At 47.4% G+C, this 20,229-nt stretch overlaps 1 protein-coding gene across 1 annotated transcript in view; it reads right to left on the minus strand.

The window, feature by feature from the left end:
• PANX1 (pannexin 1) overlaps positions 1–11,516 on the minus strand; it is a 32,356-nt gene extending 20,840 nt beyond the window's left edge. Inside the window, exon 1 of the mRNA XM_080929700.1 lies at positions 11,051–11,516. Coding sequence (XP_080785826.1) covers positions 11,051–11,231 — 181 coding nt within the window. The 5' untranslated portion in view covers positions 11,232–11,516. The remainder of the gene's footprint in view (positions 1–11,050) is intronic.
• Between the last annotated feature and the right edge of the window lie 8,713 nt (positions 11,517–20,229).

Here is a 20,229-nt window from a genome sequence, read left to right on the forward strand (position 1 = left end):
ACACACACAACTACCTATCTCATATAAAGGACCCAAGCAGGCCATAAAACAACCTTCAAAGCACTACACTTGAAAGAGCTAGTTGCCTTTAAGGATGCTGGAAAAAAAATTGAAAACCATTCTTATAAACTCACAAGTTTCGTGAGAATCATCACAAAAGAGAACTATGAAGAAAATACAGAAAGGACGGGTGACTAGCTCCTTTACCACCAAGTCTTGAGACAGGGTGGCAGTGACTCTCAGGAGACAGGGTGGTCTGTGACTCTCAGGAGACAGGGTGGTCTGTGACTCTCAGGAGACAGGGTGGCAGTGACTCTCAGGAGACAGGGTGGCAGTGACTCTCAGGAGACAGGGTGGTCTGTGACTCTCAGGAGACAGGGTGGTCTGTGACTCTCAGGAGACAGGGTGGTCTGTGACTCTCAGGAGACAGGGTGGTCTGTGACTCTCAGGAGACAGGGTGGTCTGTGACTCTCAGGAGACAGGGTGGTCTGTGACTCTCAGGAGACAGGGTGGTCAGTGAGTCTCAGGAGACAGGGTGGTCTGTGACTCTCAGGAGACAGGGTGGTCTGTGACTCTCAGGAGACAGGGTGGTCTGTGACTCTCAGGAGACAGGGTGGTCAGTGAGTCTCAGGAGACAGGTGGCCAGAACATACTGTAAGGGACTTAGCATCTACATATAATGGGACTCCCTGGCCACCAGAACACTCAGCAAAGCTCCAAGAATCCCACAGTAACTTTTCCTTCCAAACAGAAGCCCGACTCCCTCCTCGCACCTCTCCAGCCAACTTCTATCCAAACCCAGCTTCAGTTTCAAACACAAGACATTCTGGAATTAAATTCTGGAAGACCCAAGTTGCCCAAAACTGCCTTCTCTTTCTCCATAGGAATACTTCAAAGTGTGCATGTATTTCACACTGGTGAGCAAATATAAGCACTTTTGTGCAGCCCAGACTTGGATGGAATTGAGGTGATTTTGTAGCAGTTAGGCCAGGCTAACTCACGAGGACGCCTGTGCACTGGCCTGGGCTGTAAGCACACACCTCTGTAACACATGCTCTTTGCTAAGACAGGCACAGGCTTTCTCCACAGGAGCCTCTAACACACCCCAGATACTTTACCACCAACTGAGCAAAGACCTTTGGGAGATGCTGCTGCTCCTTTCAAATCCCACAAACTGGACAACTCAACCAGGACAGCTCTGTCCCTACAAGGAGAAAAGCAATATGCTGTCCATATCAGCGACAGGAACCAGGATGTGTGATTCACAGCCAGAGGGGGAGAAAGAGAGACTCGCCTGACTATCACAACCAAACAGAGACATATGGTGGCCAGAGAGTAAAACCCTTGCAGCAATGCAGACTGGCCAAGCCTCCAAGAGGGGAACTGTGTTGGCCCTGGGTTTTGCATTTTTAGAGGGTAGCAGAAGCTGGCACAGACCCACAGTGGGCAGGAGACTGTAAGAGGGAGATAGGGAAAGCTAGCTCAAGAATAATGTCAAAGAAGCAGATGATGTAAGACTAGGGACAACTTTAAAAGCAGGTTGTTCAAAGCATTCTGAACATCCACTAAGTGTGGCCAAGGGTAAGTTAGCATCCAGAGGGAAATCAGGTTAGGTCTTCCCTGAGGAGAGCTTCTAGGATCTTTTTCTTTGCTGTTGCTTTCTAAAAATAAAAAACAAAACAAACAAAAACAATTATATTCAATAGGCACTTGGTTTTCCTTTACTTCCTACTGGGTTATAGAACTAACTTTTTTCATATTGCTTCACAGATTTTCAAGAGGCATGTAACGGGTTTCCCATCATCTGGCTAATCACACAGCAAGCTCAGTCAGTAAAGGGCTTACCTTACTGGCACAGGGACCTGAGTTTGGTCCCCAAGAACACATAGGGAAAAAAATCCCAGAGAAGGTAGTCTGTGCTTATAGCCCAGTGCAGGGGAGGGAGAGACAGGAGGATCCCTGGGGGCTCACAAGCCGGCCAGCTTAGCCTACTTGCCAAGTTGTAGACCAGTGGCAGACACCCCCACCCCCATCACACGCACACACACACACACACACACACACACACACACACACACACACCACAAAAAAAAAAGCAGCTAGGATTACTGCTTCTCAGCCAGCATGGGACAGGATGTTGGCTTGAGTTTCATGCTGTATTTTTCCCAGTGTACACTTGATTGTATTTTTTCCCCAGTGTACACATGATTAACAATTCTTCACCTACTAACTAGTTTATCTCTAAAGTTCTTCACCAAATCCACTGCCATAAAGGCAGTTCTTGAGAAATATGGACTTTATCCTTAATAATGCCCCAACCTGAAGCGAGTCAGCTTAGCTAAAGGCATCATTTCATTCTCAAAGACACCACCTAAAAGCCAGCTTTCATAATGCCTGATACAAAGAAACCTTCTGTGGATAAGCCCTTGAGCATCTCCACTTTGTACTGAAAAAAAGATTATGACTATGAAAGGAGCCCATGGTGACTGTCACCATTATGAGGACAAGGTCGTGAGACTCCGCAAAGCCAAGGACATTCTACACAGAACACATGGCTTTTACAGGACAGATCAGGCAGGTGGAAAATGCTGATCTCAAGGAGCCACAGAAGAGAAAGGGGTCTCGAAAGCTTTTCATCCAAATGAGGTGTGACCCATCCCAAGAACTTGTGCCAACACTACCCAAGGGGTTGAACTCTTCCTGTGTCTTACAGTGCAGCCCAGGTGATACATGTTCAAAATGAGAACAGCAATGAACAAAAGACATGATTTGAAGTTGTCCCTGGTCTTACACCATCTAAGGCCCCCAGCACAGACCACAGCCCTTGCTATGACGTATGAGGGAGTTCGAAACTAATCTCAGGAGAGGTGCCTTCTGGTCACATGTGACCTAGCCAGCTGTTTCTTGCTGTGGGGAATAAATACTTTAACCCTGTTCCCTTGGTTCCTAAAGAGAAATTGACTTTCTGCTCCCCCTGCTCACTCCTGTGTGCACCGGGAGCAAATGAAGTCCTAGGAGGAGGGAAGAATGTCCTGGGGCTCTCCTCCTCCAAGGACACTGGAGGGAAGAACGGCAGCCGCCAGTCCTTCCTACCCAGTTTCATGTCAGCAGTCAGGGACCCCACTCACCTGAGGCTGAGTGGAGACTTGAGAGGTGGAAGCCTGCAGCGTTCAACATTCCCACAAGTCCCTTCCTCTGTGAGCACCTCAGCCCTTCCCTTTGAGGCTGGCGGCTCCACCCACTATCAGGGCTTCTTCCCTGGCTTCTGGGTTCCAACACTGAACAGGTACTACCTTCTGGTGTGCAAATGACTGGCTGGTGCAAACAGAGTGGAGGCTGGCCTCCCAGACAGAGCACAGCCTAGAAGCTGCTATGATTGGGGTTGGGGGTTTCCAGCCCTGTGAGCTCTTAGGAACCCCAGGTTAGAACAAGTGTGAAGCAGATGTTAACAGTTAAAGGAAAACTTTCAAAGCCACTCTAACTTCCTAATAAAAGTTTACATAGTTGTTTAACAAACAGCTGACTAAATGTAGACAGAAACAAGGGCTCAAAGGTGAAAGTCAGTCCCCTCCCCAAAACTTTCAGCTTTAAAAGTTTGCCGGGCAGTGGTGGCTCAGGCCTTAATCCCAGCACTCAGGAGGCAGGAGCAGGCAGAGCTCTGTGAGTTTGGGGCTAGCCTGGTCTACAGAGCAAGTTTCAGGACAGCCAGGGCTCCACAGAGAAACCCTGCTTTAAAAAAAAAAAAAAAAAAAAAAAAAAAAAGCCAAAACCAAACAAAAGCTGAGGTGGCCACTGTGTCCTGCACCTACCTGTGCTCTCAGCACCAAGAGGTTGACCTACATGAAGCTATATCTCAAAAATGCCAGAAAAGAGGTGGGGTGGGAGGCAGAGACAGACAGACAGACGTGGGGGATCAATGATCTCCAAAGGATGGGAAAGAATTTCACAAGGCAAGGATAACAAGAAGATGGTCTTCTGTCTCTCCAGGCAGAAAAGTAATGCTGCCTGGCAGAGGGGAAGGGGTAGCCCCAGGCATTGCCAAGCATGACAGCTGGAGCCCAGAACACGCCTCTGTGCACTAGTGTAAACAGGAACTACAAACCTGGAAACGGCACCTCAATAAACCAAACTAAAAAATAAACTAAATTACCAATAAACTAAAAATGAACAGCGTTGAGCCAATGAGAAGACTGAGGACAGAAGCATCTGCTATGCTTACCAAATGACCAAGACGGGATCCCCAGATCCCATGGCGAAGGAGAACTGATCCCCTAAAGTGTCCACTAGTATGAACGGAGAGACGTGCACACACACACACACTTTTTCAATGTGAAGTTTTAAGTCTGAGATAAAAAGGCACAGAGCAGAGCCCTGAGCCAGCTGACAGGGAGCATGCGTTCTGCAGGGCTCCTGAGTGACTGTCCTCAGAGAGCGGCCTGGGGCCCCGCCCACACTAGAGACCCCAGAGACTGGCACTGACACCACAAGGCTGCACGGCTTTCTACAAACGGAAGGCAATGCCATTCAAGCTTCTGAAGTTACTTTCTTTTTAAATGCACTAGATGTCACATATGTAATGTGAGGCAAGTATGTTAATATTCATTAAGATAAACACTTTTTAAATTTCAAAGCTTTAATTTCTTTTTAAATGGCAATAGAAATAAATCAAACAAAACCCTCAGTGTAAGCATGCATGAGAGCAGGAGCTCCGCAGAGCTGCTTGCCAAGGGCGGCCACGCATGGCTGCACAGAGCGGATGCATCGTGACACAGCAGCTAAATGACATCTGGAGCGCTCAGTGAGAAAGCTCTAGCAGCTTAAACACAGTGAGGGGCAGGAGGTCCCCAGAGACAGGAGTCCGACAGAAGGGAAATGGAGCTGGAGGCCGGAAAACTGCCCGGTGCCGGCTCCCAGGCCCAGGTGGAGCCTAGAGTAGAAAGTCTATCTGAACAAAGTTAAAGAGGCATGCACATGCCTGCCTGCCACACATACACACACATACATACACATATACACACATATATATACACATACATACACACACATAACACACATACATACACACAGATATACACACATACATACGCACATAACATACATACATACACACATACAGACACATACACATATACATATATATATATATATATACACAGATACACATATACACACACATACACATACATACACATACACACACATACATATACACACATACACACACACACACAGAAGCATGAAAACATCTCCAAGGTACATTAAATGAACAATTTGCAACACAACACATATTATTTAAATCTTTAATATTTTTCCATTTAATTACTTTGTATTTTCGTGTGTGTGTGTGTGTGTGTGTGTGTGTGTGTGTGTATGTGTGTGCCACCACGTGCATGTGAAGATCAACTTGAGGGACTCAGTTCTCTCCTTCCACCATGAAGATCCAGAGGACTGAACTCTGGCTTTCAGGTTTGGCAGCAAGCTTCCTTAGCCCCTGAGCTGCCTTTTTGGCCCTGTTTAAATTTCATAACAATGTTAAAATGCTATCAGAGTACAAAACACACGCACATGGGCGGGTTCAGCTTTCCCCTTTATGGTGGGATCAGTAACAAACACACCCCAATGCATCCAGACACACAGCCCTTGGCAAACTACATCTAACCTTAATTTTGTACAGCTATTTCCTCTGGACTGAACCCTGTCCTAGAAAGCAGTGGAGACTGCCACCCTGAGAGCTCTGAGCAGTGAACATCCTACACGCTGAGCTGGCATCTTAGTTACTGCTTTTCGGCTGTGAAGAGACACCGTGACAAAGCAACTGTATAAAAGAAAGCAGGACTGGGGAGCTTGCTGGCAGTTTCGTGGGTTAGTCTGTGGTCGTCTCGGCATCACGGTGAGCTTGGTGCTGAAGGAGTAGCTGGGAGTTTTACAGATTCACAGGCAGCAGGCAGAGGAGTGACTGAGCCTGGTGGGGGTTTGGAAACCTCAAAGCCCACCCCCAGGGATACAGCTCCTAATCTATCCCTAACAGTTTCATCAACTGGGGGCCAGGGAGCTGTTGTCACTTACACCACTACAGGCCAGGAATACAGATTCTGTCCCCTGTGCAGGCTTCAGCCCCATTTCTGGAGGAAACAAATCTGTTGCATTTCCCTAGGACAAGCTGGAAAACCCATCTAGGACTGTCATGGCACAGTGGCGGGCTTGACACCGGGGACACAGTGGAACAGTCATACTGCACGACCGACTGCCTGCCTTGCCATTTGCAGCGGGGGACACAGTGGAACAGTCATACTGCACAACCGACTGCCTGCCTTGCCATTTGCAGCGGGGGACACAGTGGAACAGTCATACTGCACGACCGACTGCCTGCCTTGCCATTTGCAGCAGACCACAGACTGACAACACCGGCAGAATCTGCACCATCTGCCAAGATGGAGCCTAGGACCTCCCCACCCAAGTGCAGCCCCATCCACAGCGTGCTGGACCCTTCCTCATCAATCACTAATTAAGAAAATGTCTACAGCCTTACATACGGCCTCATTTTATGGAGGTATCTGCTCAACTGAGGCTCCTCCTCTCCAGTGACTGTAGCCTGTGTCCACTTGATACAACACTATCCAGGACATCTAGACTTCCCAGTAAGTGACAGTGGGGAAATTAATCTGCAACAGTGTTGCTATCTTACTGAAAGAACAAACAGACCAAGTGGTAGGTGTGAAAATCACCGAAGACAGTCTGGAGAAAATACATGGGCGGTCATTGTGACTCGGTGACACAGCATGCTAGCAGCAGTGGAGCTGAAAAAACAAAATGGGTTTCTGGTTGGTTGGTTTCTCTGTGGCCTTGGCTGTCCTGAAACCAGGCTCTATTGACAAGGCTGGCCTTGAACTCATAGAGATGGGATTAAAGGCATGCAGTCGACTTATTTTTAAGATTTATCTAAGAGTGTGTGTGAGGGGTGTCTGAGTTCCATGTTCACATGAAGGTAAAACAGACAAGCAAACAAACATGCATCAACATGATAAACCTTTCCATAGCAGAAAGTTAGATTTGCAGGAGTCAAGTCTAGACAGGCCCCAAGGCATGCTTCCTTACTCTTGACCAAAATGCAAACTCAGGAGTGCAAAGTCATTCTGGGAAATGAGCTCATCTTTCTGGAAACTGATATTACTCTCATCTTCCCCCCCCCCCCATCCCCCTTCCAGTGCAGGGAGAAAGGGAGCGTTTGCAGAGATTACTAGTGAAATGTCTGGGTCAGAGTGGAAATTTGGAAAGATTTCTAGTGTCTGTCATGGGGGACTGCTCCGCCGACTTATGGTTAGACCACACTCTGCCATGGGTGTTTGTTACTCCGCTGTTGAGAAGCCAGTTGAAATGGTTCAGTAGTAAAGGCACTGGCCCCCAGGACTAATGACTCAAGTTTGAGACTTAGGACCAGACCCACATGAAGGAAGGAGCCCCTTCTGCAAGCTCTCCTCTTATCAACACACATGTATGTGTGCCACACACGCACCCACACACAGATCCAGACCCTGGAAAGAGATGGCAACTAAACAATGATGAAAAAACAAACAAAAGCGAGTGAAGCTGACACTTGTGTCGTGATACAAAATGTTCCAAGTAAAGAGACTAGATTACAGCCATTTAACATAATGTGTACGGGTGTATGCAGAGGAAGAGGGCAAACCGTGTGGTGTCCTCCACGGTCAGCTATGCACACAGTCACAGAGGCCAAAACACCGGCAGGGTCAAATACCTGTTCAAGTGGGACCTGGAGGTGTGCTGTTATGGGGAAGCTGAGTATCTGCCCAGGTTTATACAGTATCGGTAATGTAGCAACTTAGGGGTCGGGCTTATTTTGGCTCAGTGAGAGCCTTCCAGGTAGGGGTGGTGTGGCAACAAGGCATCTCCATGAAAGTGGCAGCTACTAGCTACATCTCTGAAAACCAGATCTGAGAGGAGAGAGGGCAAAGCAAAAGCCCAAAGCCTTCATTCAGTAAGACATGCCCAGCACACACGGCACTGAGGCCTGGATGCCAGGGAAAGAAGGGCAAGGTGAGGGCTGGCACACACTCTCCACCCCAGAGGCACGATTACATTCACCTGTCTCCTGCAAGCAGAAAATGAAACCTCAGAACTAACCACAGCACTTGACAACTGAGTTCTGAGTTCTTATATTCAGTCCAACAAGTTGTGGTTTGCTGACTAAAACCTTCAAGATATGAGCAAGGACTTGAAGTTCCTTCCAGGGGGGTTGCATTTGTACTGGTGGCCACTGTAGGGTCGGTTAGGACCAGTGATCACCCCCAGACCCAGGTGTCTGCAAAGGCTACCAAAACCACCTCCACCACGGCAAGATCTCTCAGCCTCTCTAGCCCACATCACTCCTGAGAGGATCTACAAGATCAAGACCCAGTGAGGGAACGGTGACCTTCCCACTGTGGACTTCAGCAGCCCAGAAAGCACCCCCATCTTGTGCCTGTGTGAGCTGCTTCAGGAGGGCACAGAGTAATGATTTCAGTCAAGGCCTTCAGAGACACTCAGTAGAGGAAAGGTGACTCAGGCAGCTTTGAACACGTTGTAATTGTAATTAAACTGAACAGTTCTCACGTTAATTCCGTACCCCCTGCAGACTGTAAAGGGCAGAGGGAGCGGTCCCGCCCACCTCCACACCGATGGCCACTCCCATTCTGAAGGCAGTGGTGCTGCTGGACCTCTGGCAGCCACAGCCGTCTCCTACCTCTCCACCTCAACTCCCCTGCCTCATACACTGGGGATCTTTTTTCAACGCTCAATCCCAACACCCATGCTCCTCCTTCGGCCTCACCCTGTCGCACAGCCTGGCATCACTCAGAGCCCATCTAATCAGATACTGTTTTAAGGATGTTCCTTGGCCGACCGTTCTGCTGGGCCACACCTGAACGGTGGACTCTAACCCGAGTGTGTCCACACTCAGATGCCGCTGAACTCAGATGGTTCACTCAAAAAAAAAAGAGGTTTGTAAAGTGGCTCTTATGTGGTCAGGGCATCTTTTTGTTTGAGGTTCCCTCTTCCTAATGACTCTAGATAGTGTCATTCTCTCTCTCTCTCTCTCTCTCTCTCTCTCTCTCTCTCTCTCTCTCTCTCTCTCTCTCTCTCTCTCTCTCTCTCTCTTTCTCTTTCCCTCAATGTCACACAATTAACTGCACAAAATCAACCACTGACCATGACCGCTGACCTCCCAGAACATCTGTTGAGTTCACCCCACACACCTGTCTTCCCCTTGAAACTCTGGAGCCCTTCAGAAGACAAGGGCAGCTGCCTGAGAGTTCACCTAAGAGCCAGCCAGGCCAATACTCACAGCTGCCTTATCCTGGAATCACACAGGCAGCAGGATGCCACCAGTTAGCAGACAGTATCTAGTTGGATGGTAAAGTCTCTCACGGGTAGAGAGAGGCCCTTTCCTGTCCCCCACAGTGTACAGCAAGGCCCACACAGCAGGAGAGCCTTGCTGGCCCAACCCACTTCCCATGCATGCCTCCCTGCAAGATGCCTCTCACACAGCCCGTCCCTCTGGCCCTGCACATCAGGCGCCTCAAGAGCCCACCTAGTTGTGGACTTGACTGTGATCAGCTCCTCCTTGTTGGCCCTCTGCCAACACCAGGCGTCCACGACTTGCTTCTTCAGCACAGGGACATTCATCCTCGGGGTCTTGAGGCCTGGCCCCCTGGTTCAGTCCACAAACAGGCAGAAACTATCATCCGGACCCAAACGACTCTGTGGTTTTCCTTCCAGCAGGATGATCCGGGCCCAAGAACCAGGAAAACAGAAAAGTCACTTCGTGCCATAGCTTCAGCGACTTTCTGCCTCGCCGACCAACTCGGCCATACACGGCACAGACTACACTCACCACGCCCTCTCCTAACTAAGCTCACCTTGGCTCCAGGCCCCACCAGCCTGCTCAGGCCAGAGTACTCTCTTCTCTCCACAGCCTGTTAAGATCTAGCAACTTGCCCTCTCACCTCTCAGAAGGACCCCTCTTCTGCCTTCCTCCGCTCATCTATACCTGTCAACTGAAAGTCCCTGTGCAGAGCATGCATTTGTCCAGGTCCACCTCTCCCCTCCTACATCCAGAAGCTCTGCGTCCTCACTATTACTCGCTGAATGCTGTTGTCAGCCTGTCTGTCAGTCAATAACGTCCCAATCCCAGGTGAATAGGTATGTGCCTTCCTGTAGTAACCGGACCCAGGCCCATATGCCCTCAGCTTTTCAGAGAAAGCCCTCTACTCCCGGCTGACACAGTGCTTCGAGCTTCCTTTCCAGGAACATGAGTTATTTCAAAATCTTGGCAACAGTCTCATCTGGGTTCCCCACTCCTGACACGGGTGTTCTGCGAGGTCAGGCCCCACCTGCAAATGCTGCTGGCCCCCTGTACCACTTAGCTGCAATCCACGCCCTCACTCTGGTTATGAACGTTAGGGTAAATAAGACCACTCGCTCTGCCTCATGATCTTCAAACACTAGCCTTTGGAACTGCACATAACTATTAGGACGAAATGAGAGCTTATATGAAGGGGGTTGGATCATTTCTTCATCTTTCATTCATTGCAAGGCTTAGATTGAGGATCTCTCCTGCCTTCAGGGGCAGTCACTCCCCAGCATAACCCTAAGACAGAACTCAAGTGAAACAGCACACTGTACGAGACCACTTGTCTTTACATCCTCCCTGGAACCACTCAGGAAATTATAGGTGACTGTTACAATTACTGGAGAGAGGAATGGGGAGGGCAGTCTCTTGGCACGTTTAGCGGCAACAGGCTAAACATAAACTCCAAGCTGCAATAATGGGGCGCAGTAGACAAAGGAACTGGAAGGGGGATGCTAGGAGAGTCAACAGAGGTACCCAGGTTACAGGGGCAAATAAGGCTTCACACTCAAAATCCGGTACAACCAGGGTGGCTACATTAGGAGGGGCGTACGGAAATGCCACCTGTATGAGATGAAATCTCTCAGCAACCAAGCTCAGACAATGCCAGCCTCACCCAGACTGCCCCTGCGCCCCAGGCCTCACCGATGGAGATCTCCTGAGCGAAGGCCAGCGAGATGAGCAGCAGAGGCAGACCCACGGCAATGCACGTGACCATCTTGTCCACTGCCAGCTCCAGCCGCAGCCCCTTGAACTTGGGCTCGGTGGGCTCCTTCAGCAAGAAGTCCGAGAACACGTACTCCGTGGCCAGGTGGGCGATGGCCATGGTCACGGCGCGCCGGGTGCCGCGGGACGGGCAGCCGAGGGCAGGCGCGGGTGCTGCGGGAAGCCGGGGCGAGGCGCCGAGCCCGCGCGGTCACCGAGCGGGCGCGCGGCTTCCGGGCGGGCCCAGCATTGCACCGCCTTGGCAGTCGCTGCGCCTACCCCACAGGGACAGCCCGGGAGATGCAGCTGCCTGGGATCGCCCCCAAGCGACTCAGGGCGCACGAGCGCCGGAGCCCTGGCGGCAGCGATCACACCCGGTGCTCGGCCCCCGCGGGTCCGGGGCGCGCGAGGCACCAGGACTCCGGCCTCCCTGAGCGCGCAGGGGCACGCCGGGAACAAAGCTCTTCGCTACAGCTGCCCGCGTCCGCCCTGTGCGCTCCGCTACGGGAACCCAGCTCTTCCGGAACCTACGCGGGGAAACCGGGTTCCCAGGGGAGAGCAGTTTCCGGAAGCGCGCTGACGCGAGCGGGGTGGGCGCGGCTGCATCGCGACCCTAGGACCCTGACTGGCTAAGGATAGCCCCACCCTATCTCACTGAGGACACCCATCCTTGTGCACTTCACACATTGTGGGGTGTGCGTGCGTGCGTGCGTGCGTGCGTGTGTGCTTGGTTTTGCAGACAGTCCCTCCCCTGAGCACGAGCTAGCCCCTTTCTAAACTTCATCCACCATAGTGTAGGTATGTGATGCTGAAGATGAACCCAAGTCTTGTGCACCCTTACAAGCTTACAAGCGCTCTACCACAATACCACACTCCAGTGTGCAATCCGGGTTCTGTTTAAAAAAGAAAACCAATAAAACTTCAAGGAACAGTGGGGTGCCAGAAAAAGGACAGATAATCTTGCAATGATGACTGAATGCTGGGGGTGGGGGGCTGCACCTTTCCAGAGTTCTGTAAGGGGAGAGCAGTCTTATGCCCCCCTCTTTGCCCTTTCCTCTACCTTCCTGTCCAAAGCAGTAGTCAGGTCCCTGAGGCGTTCCAATTGGAGCATATATGGTGCTGGTGAGCTACAGTGAGCACCTTCTGAATACCTCACTCACAGTAGACAATGAGGCATTCAAGAAACATCCGGACCATTTGCTGCAAATGGCCGTGGAATGTGAAAGTCCGAAGCATGGACGCCTTCTCTGGCCTGTGTTCATCCTCAGGGTCTAATGCCGAGACCTGTCTCGTGGACTAACCCTCTCCAGGCCTCAGACACCTTCAAGCCCTGCTCTAGCAAAGCTCACACTCAAGCCTTATCTCAAACCTCAGCTTCCGGCTTCTCCATTTCCTCAACCATTGCTGCTGGCGCTGGCACCCAAGGTAGAAGCCTGGTGCTCCACTTTTAGACTTGCCATCACTCTTGACAACTTGACAGCTCCCCATCTGCACAGCCAGCAACCAGCACCCAACTTACCCACCGTCACTTAACCACGTGCAGAAGGCTTCCTACAGACCCTCCAAACCATTCTCCAAGTGGCTATGAAGTGTTTGGAGATAAAAGATACCCTCCTGCTTTAATTAGTTTTGTTCAAACAGTCGATAAATGGATCTCTCTCACCTTGAGTGGTTTTCAGGTGGCCCAGTTCTCATTCCTGTCTGTTCCTTGAAAGGCACCTGGCTTGGGATTGGGATGGAGCAGGGTAATTCGGCCTGGAAGGATGAGTCTGATAGGGGCAGGCAGAACTGTGCTGAATGTTTTATCACGAATTTTCCCTTCTCTTTCTGCCAAGATCAACTCAACCAAGAGGAGACATGGCTCCTTCGGAAAGCTTCTCATGACTCCTCCCCTACATTGGCAGATGAGTCAGGCATTCTCCTGGTGCCCCTGTACTGGCTGGTTTTGTATCAACTTGACACAATCTGGAGTTATCACAGAGAAAGGAGCCTCAGTTGAGGAAATGAGATCCAGCTGTAAGGCATTTTCTCAGCTAGTGATCAAGGGGGGGGAGGGCCCAGATCATTGTGGGTGCTGCCATCCCTGGGCTGGTAGATCTGGGTTCTATAAGAAAGCAGGCTGAGCAAGCCAGGGGAAGCAAGCCAGTAACATCCCTCCGTGGCCTCTGCATCAGTTCCTGCTTCCAGACCTGCTTGAGTTCCAGTCCTGACTTCCTTTGGTGGTGAACAACAATGTGAAAATGTAAACTGGATAAATCCTCCTCAACTTGCTTCTTGGTCATGATGTTTGTGCAGGAATAGAAAGCCTAAGACAGCCTGAGACCTCTAACACCCAGCTTACTCTGAGCTGGTGATAGTGGGTTGCCTATCTACTCAGTAATCACACTTGGACTCACTGAGGTTCTCAATTGGGTCTTGGCAGTTTTATCAACTTCCCCATCCTGGCAGTTTTGTACATTCATTAAGACATGAATCATGATTGATGAACTTAAGAGGCAACAAAGAGAAGCTGTTGGGAACTGGGAAGAGACACCTGGCTGTCTGGTGTGGGATCAAAGGTGAAAGGTGGGGTTGGAGCATGGTCTGAACTTTTGTCACTGGACAGTAGGGAGTGGTGGACAGAATGCTATGTAGAGTTGTGCTTTAAGGCACTTCCTCATCAGCCGTGTGAGGAGGGGATGGGGAGGAGAGAAGTGACAAGGCTTCCCAGGTGTGCAAGAGAAGCAAAGAAAGCCTCAGGCCGATGGCAGAAACAAATGGTACCCAAGGACACAGGAGTTGAGGAAACCATTTTTCTTACAAAAGAAAGGAAGGAAAGAGAGAGAGAGAGAGAGAGAGAGAGAGAGAGAGAGAGAGAGAGAGAGAGAATAAAAGAAAGAAAGAAAGAAAGAAAGAAAGAAAGAAAGAAAGAAAGAAAGAAAGAAAGAAAGTAAATACCTGGCCTGGGCCAATATTCCTGGCGGAAAACCAGAAGGTAAAAGCCATAAACCTAGGTTTGTTTCTTACTTGGTGTGTGACCAGGGATGTCTTACTTTTTTGGGGGCATATTTTATTTTCATCTTAAATGTTATTCCCCTTCCTGATTTACCCATAACAAACCCCTTATCCCATCCCCCTGTTCCCTGCTTTTATGAGGATGCTCCCCACCCACTCCCCCCTCACCACCCTGGCGTTCCCCTACACTGGGGCATGGAGTCTTCACAGGACCTCCTGCCATTGATGCCAGATAAGGCCATCCTCTGTTACATATGCAGCTAGAAGCATAGGTTCTTCCATGTGTACTCTTTGGTTGGTTCCTGGGAGCTCTGGGGTGTATGGTTGGTAAATATTGTTATTCTTCCTATGGGATTGCAAACCTCTTTGGCTCCTTCAGTCCTTTCCCTGACTCGTCCATTGCGGTCCCCATGTTCAGTCTAATGGGTGGATTCGAGCATACACATCTATATTGGTCAGGCTCTGGGAGAGCCTCTCAGGAGACAGTCATATCAGGCACCTGTCAGCAAGCATTTCTTGGCATCAGCAATAGAGTCTGGGTTTAGTGTCTGTACATGTGATGGATCCCCAGGTGGGGCAGTCTCTGGATGGCCTTTCCTTCAGTCTCTGTTTCCATCTTTGTCCTAGTATTTCTTCCTGTGAGTATTTTGTTCCCCCTTCTAAGAAGGACTAAAGCTTGCATACTTTGGTCTTCCTTCTTCTTGAGCTTCATGCGGTTTGTTAGTTGTATCATGAGTATTCCAAACTTTTTGCCTAATATTCACTTATCAGTGAGTATATATCATGGGTGTTCTTTTGTGACTCGGTTACCTCACTCAGGATGATATTTTCTACTGCTATCCATTTGCCTAAGAATTTCATGAAGTCATTGTTTGTAATAGCTGAGTACTTCATTGTGTGAATGTACCACATTTTTTTGTATTCATTCTTCTGTTGAAGGACATCTGGGTTCTTTCCATCTTCTGGCTAATATATATAAGGCTGCCATGAACATGGTGGAGCATGTGTCCTTGTTATATGTTGGAGTATCTTTCGGGTATATACCCAGAAGTGGTATAGCTGGGTCCTTAGGTAGTACTATGTCCAATTTTCTGAGGAACACCCAGACTGATTTACAGAGTGGTTGTACCAGCTTGCAATCCCATTAACAATTGAAGAGTGTTCCTCTTTCTCCACATCCTTGCCAGCATCTGCTGTAACCTGAGTTTTCAATCTTAGCCATTCTGACTGGTGTGAGGTGGAATCTCAGGATCATTTTGATTTGCATTTTTTCTGATGACTAAGGATGGGAAACACTTCTTGAGGTGCTTCTTGACCATTTAATATTCCTCTGTTGAGAATTCTCTCTTTAGCTCTGTATTCTATTTTTTAATAGTGTTATTGGGTTCTCTGGAGTCTAGCTTTTTGAGTTCTTTGTATATATTGGATTTTAGCCCTCTATCAGATGTAGCATTAGTAAAGATCTTTTCCCAATATGTTGTCCTATTGACAGAGTCTTTTGATTTACAGAAGCTTTGCAATTTTATGAGGTCCCACTTGTCAATTGTTGATCTTAGAGTGAAACCAACTGATGTTCTGTTTAGGAAAATTTCCCCTGTGTTCATATGTTCCAGGCTCTTCCCCACTTTCTCTTCTATTAGATTCAGTGTATCTTTTTTTTCACTCTTTTTTTTTATTAGATACTCTGTATTTACAGTTGAGGTGTTATCCCTTTACCTGCCCAGCTCCCATCCCCCTCCCCCTCCAGTTGCCTTCACAAAGGTGCACTCCCTCCTGATCCCCCTCTCTAACCCATTGCCTTGTCATTCCCCTACATTGGGAAAACATGCCCTCTCTGGAACAAAGGCCTCTTCTCACATTGGTGCCAGACACTGGTATCTTAGCTACATAGGCAACTGAATCAATAGGCCTCTCAAAGTGCGCACAAATGCTGGCATTTTAGTCCATGGAAGTTTTGAAGGATTTGGTTCTTTGATAATGTTGTTATCTTCCCATGAGGTTGCAACCCCTTTCAGCTCCTTAGGCCCTTTCTTTAGCACCCTCATTGGGATCCCCAAGCTCAGACCGATGGTTAGAAGCAAGCCTGCTCAGCTGTATCTATATGATTCTAGCATAGTCCCTGAGGGGGCATCACTGTCTGGTTTCTGCCAGCCAGCAAGTACTTCTTGGGCTTACCTTGGATTTGGTGACTGCATATGTGGTGGATCTCCAGGTGAGGTGGCTTCTGAGGTGATCTTTTCTTCAATCCCTGTTCCTCTATTTGACCTTGCATTTCCTCCCATAAGAGTTTTGTTCTCTTTTCTAAGGAGGACTGAGGCATTCCCATTTTGGCCTTCCTTCTTTTTGAGCTTCATTATGTCTGTAAATTATTTCTTTGGTATTGGGTATTTAGAACTTTCTGGGGCTAGTATCCACTTATCAGTGAGTGGATACTGTGTGTGTTCTTTTGTGACTGGGTTACCTCACTCAGGATGATAGTCTCTAGTTCCATCCATTTGCCTACAAATTTCATGAAGTCATTATTTTTAATAGCTGAGTAGTACTCCATTGTGTAAATGTACCACACTTTCTGTATCCATTCATCTGTTTATGGACATCTGGGTTCTTTCCAGCTTCTGGCTATTATAAATAAGGCTGCTATGAAGAGTATCTGGTTTTATGTAGAGGTCCTTGGTCCCCTTAGACTTGAGCTTTATACAGAGAGATAAGAATGGGTTGATTTGCATTTCTCTACATGCTGGCTGGCAGTTGAACCACCACCATTTGTTGAAAATATTATACTTTTTCCCACTGGATGGTTTTAGCTCCTTTCCCAAAGATCAAGTGACCATAGTTGTGTGAGTTTATTTCTGGGTCTTCAGTTCTATTTTGTTGATCTATCTGCCTGTCTCTGTACCAATACCATGCAGTTTTTATCAGGAGTGCTCTGTAATACAGCTTGAGTTCAGGGATGGCAATTCGCCCAGAAGTTATTTTATTGTTGTGAGTAGTTTTTGCTATCCTGAAGTTTTGGTTGCAAATTGTTCTCTATAACTCTATGAGAATTATGTTGAAATTTTGATGGGGATTGCATTGAATCTGTAGATTGCTTTTGGCAAGATGGCCATTTTTACTATGTTAATCCTGCCAATCCATGAACATGGGAGATCTTTCCAACTTCTGAGGATTTCTTTAATATCTTTCTTCAGAGATTTGAAGTTCTTGTCGTACAGATGTTTCACTTGCTTGGTTAGAGTCACACCAAGATATTTTATTTTATTTGTAACTATTGTCAAGGGTGTTGTTTCACTAATTTATTTCTCAGCCTGTTTATCCTTGAGTAGAGGAAGGTTACTTATTTGTTTGAGTTAATTTTATATCCAGCCAATTTTGCAGAAGTTGTTTAACAGGCTTAGTAATTCTCTGGTGGAATTTTTGGGGTCACTTAAGTATACTATCATATCATCTGCAAATAATGATATTTTGATTTTTCCCTTTCCAATTTGTATCCCTTTGGCCTTAATTTGTTCTTTAATTGCTCTCTCTCTCATTCTCTCTCTCTCTCTCTCTCTCTCTCTCTCTCTCTCTCTCTCTCTCTCTCTCTCTCTCTCTCTCTCTCCATATATACATAACTAGAATTTTGAGTACTATATTAAATAGGGAAAGAGCAAGCAGCCTTGTCTAGTCCCTGATTTCAGCAGCTATCTTAGTCAGGGTATCTATTCCTGCACAAGCATCATGACCAAGAAGCATGGTTGGGGAGGAAAGGGTTTATTCAGACTACACTTCCACACTGCCATTAATCACCAAAGGAAGCCAGAACTGGAACGCAAGCAGGTCAGGAAGCAGGAGCTGATGCAGAGCCATGGAGGGATGTTAATTACTGGCTTGTTTCCCCTGGCTTGCTCAGCCTGCTTTATTATAGAACCCAGGTCTACCAACCCAGAATGGCAGCACCCACAATGGGTTGCCCCCCCCTTGATCACTAGTTGAGAAAATGCCTTACAGCTGAATCTCATGGAGGCATTTCCTCAACTGAGGCTCCTTTCTCTGTGATAACTCCAGCTTGTGTCAAGTTGACACAAAACCAGCCAGTACAGTGGGATTGCTTCAGGTTTCTCTCCATTTAGTTTGATGTTGGCTACTTGTTTGCTGTATATTGCTTTTACTATGTTTAGGTACGGGCCTTGAATTCCTGATCTTTCCAAGACTTTTAACATGAAGGGGTGTTTAATTGTGTCAAATGCTTTCTCAGCATCTAATGAGATGATCATGTGCTTCCCCCCCCCCCTTTGAGTTTGTTTAGACTAGATTACGTTGATTGATTTCCATATATTGAACCATCCCTGCATCCCTGGGATGAAGCGTACTTGATTGTGATGGATGATCCTTTTGATGTGTTCTTGGATTCAGTTTGAGAGAATTTTATCAAGTATTTTTGCATCAATATTCATAAGGGAAATTAGTCTGAAGTTCTCTTCCTTTGTTGGGTTTTTGTGTGGTTTAGGTATGACGATAATTGTGGCTTCATAGAACAAATTGGGTAGTGTTCTTTCTGTTTCTATCTTGTGGAATAGTTTGAAGAGTATTGGTATTAAGCCTTCTTTGAAGGTCTGATAAAATTCTGCACTAAACCCATCTTTTAATTTCTGATTTTGTTAATTTGGATACTGTTCCTGTGCCCTTCTGTTATCTATCTTGTTAATTTTTTTTCAATGAACCAGCTCCTGGTTTTCTTGATTTTTGTACAGTTCTCTTTGTTTCTGCTTGGTTGATTTCAGCCCTGAGTGTGATTATTTTCTGCTGTCTACCTCTTGTGGGGCAATTGGTGTTGAAGGGTACTCTAATTCTTGGTCGAGATAAGTAGAAGCTCTAGGACCCTAAGGGATGGCAGGAGCTTAATAGTCTCCTGGGATATCAGGCCCCCCTCAAGCAGCTTCAGCTCCCCTACAGCCTCCTATAGTGAGGTTTGAGTCCTTTAGGTCATGCCCCATGTTCCTCCTCCGCAGGTGAGGATATGACGTAGACTCAGGCCAGGATGGCCAAGCCCCAAGACCCTCCTCCTCAGGTGAGGACATGACTACACTTTATGTAGACTCAAGACAGAAGCAGGACCACATCCCCAAATATGTAGATGAGATATTCCCAAGCCCTCAGGCCAAGCCAATAGAAAGTACCTGTTGTCAGAATCTGAACCAGAATTTCTCTTCTGGTCCAATCTATTCAGAGTTCTGTAGGCTTCTTGTATGTTTATGAACATAATCTTTCTTTAGGTTAGGGAAGTTTTCTTCTTTAACTTTGTTGAAGATATTTACTGGCCCTTTAAGTTGGGAATCTTCCCTCTCATCTATACCTATTATTCTCAGCTTTGATCTTCTCATGTGTCCTGGATTTCTGTATGTTTTGGGTTAGGAGATTTTTGCATTTTACATTTTCTTTGACTATTGTGTCAATGTTTTCTATGGTACCTTCTGCTCCTGAGAGTCTCTCTTCCATCTCTTGTATTCTGTTGATGATGCTTGCATCTACGACTCCTGATCTCTTTCCTAAGTTTTCTATCTCCAGGGTTGTCTCCCTTTATGATTTGCTTATTGTTTCTATTTCCATTTTTAGATCCTGAATGGTTTTGTTCAATTTCTTCACCTGGTTGGTTGTGTTTTTCTGTATTTCTTTAAGTGATTTGTTTCCTCTTTAAGGGCTTCTATGTGATTAACCTATGTTCTACTTTATTTCTTTAAGGGAGTTATTTATTTCCTTTTTAAAGTCCTCTATTGCTGGAGCAATGGCTCAACAGTTGAAAGCACTGACTGTTCTTCCTGAGGTCCTGAGTTCAATTCCCAGTAACCACATGGTGGCTCACAACCATCTGTGATGGGATCTGGTGCACTCTTCTGGTTTGTGTCTGGGGACAGCTACAGTGTACTCATATAGATAAAAATGAATAAAGAGCTCTATCATCATCATGAGATGTAATTTTAAATTAGAATTTGCTTTTTCAGGTGTATTGGGAGTAACCAGGGCTTGCTGTGGTGGGAGAACTTGGTTCTGAAGATTCCAAGTAGCCAGATGATCATAGCTTGTTCCTCCTGTGAGACTATGAGCCTGTGATCTTAGGTGTGTCAGCACTCCCGGGAGACCAGCTCTCT

Source organism: Micromys minutus, assembly GCF_963924665.1.
Source record: "Micromys minutus genome assembly, chromosome: 16".
In the NCBI taxonomy this organism is placed as follows: domain Eukaryota; kingdom Metazoa; phylum Chordata; class Mammalia; order Rodentia; family Muridae; genus Micromys; species Micromys minutus.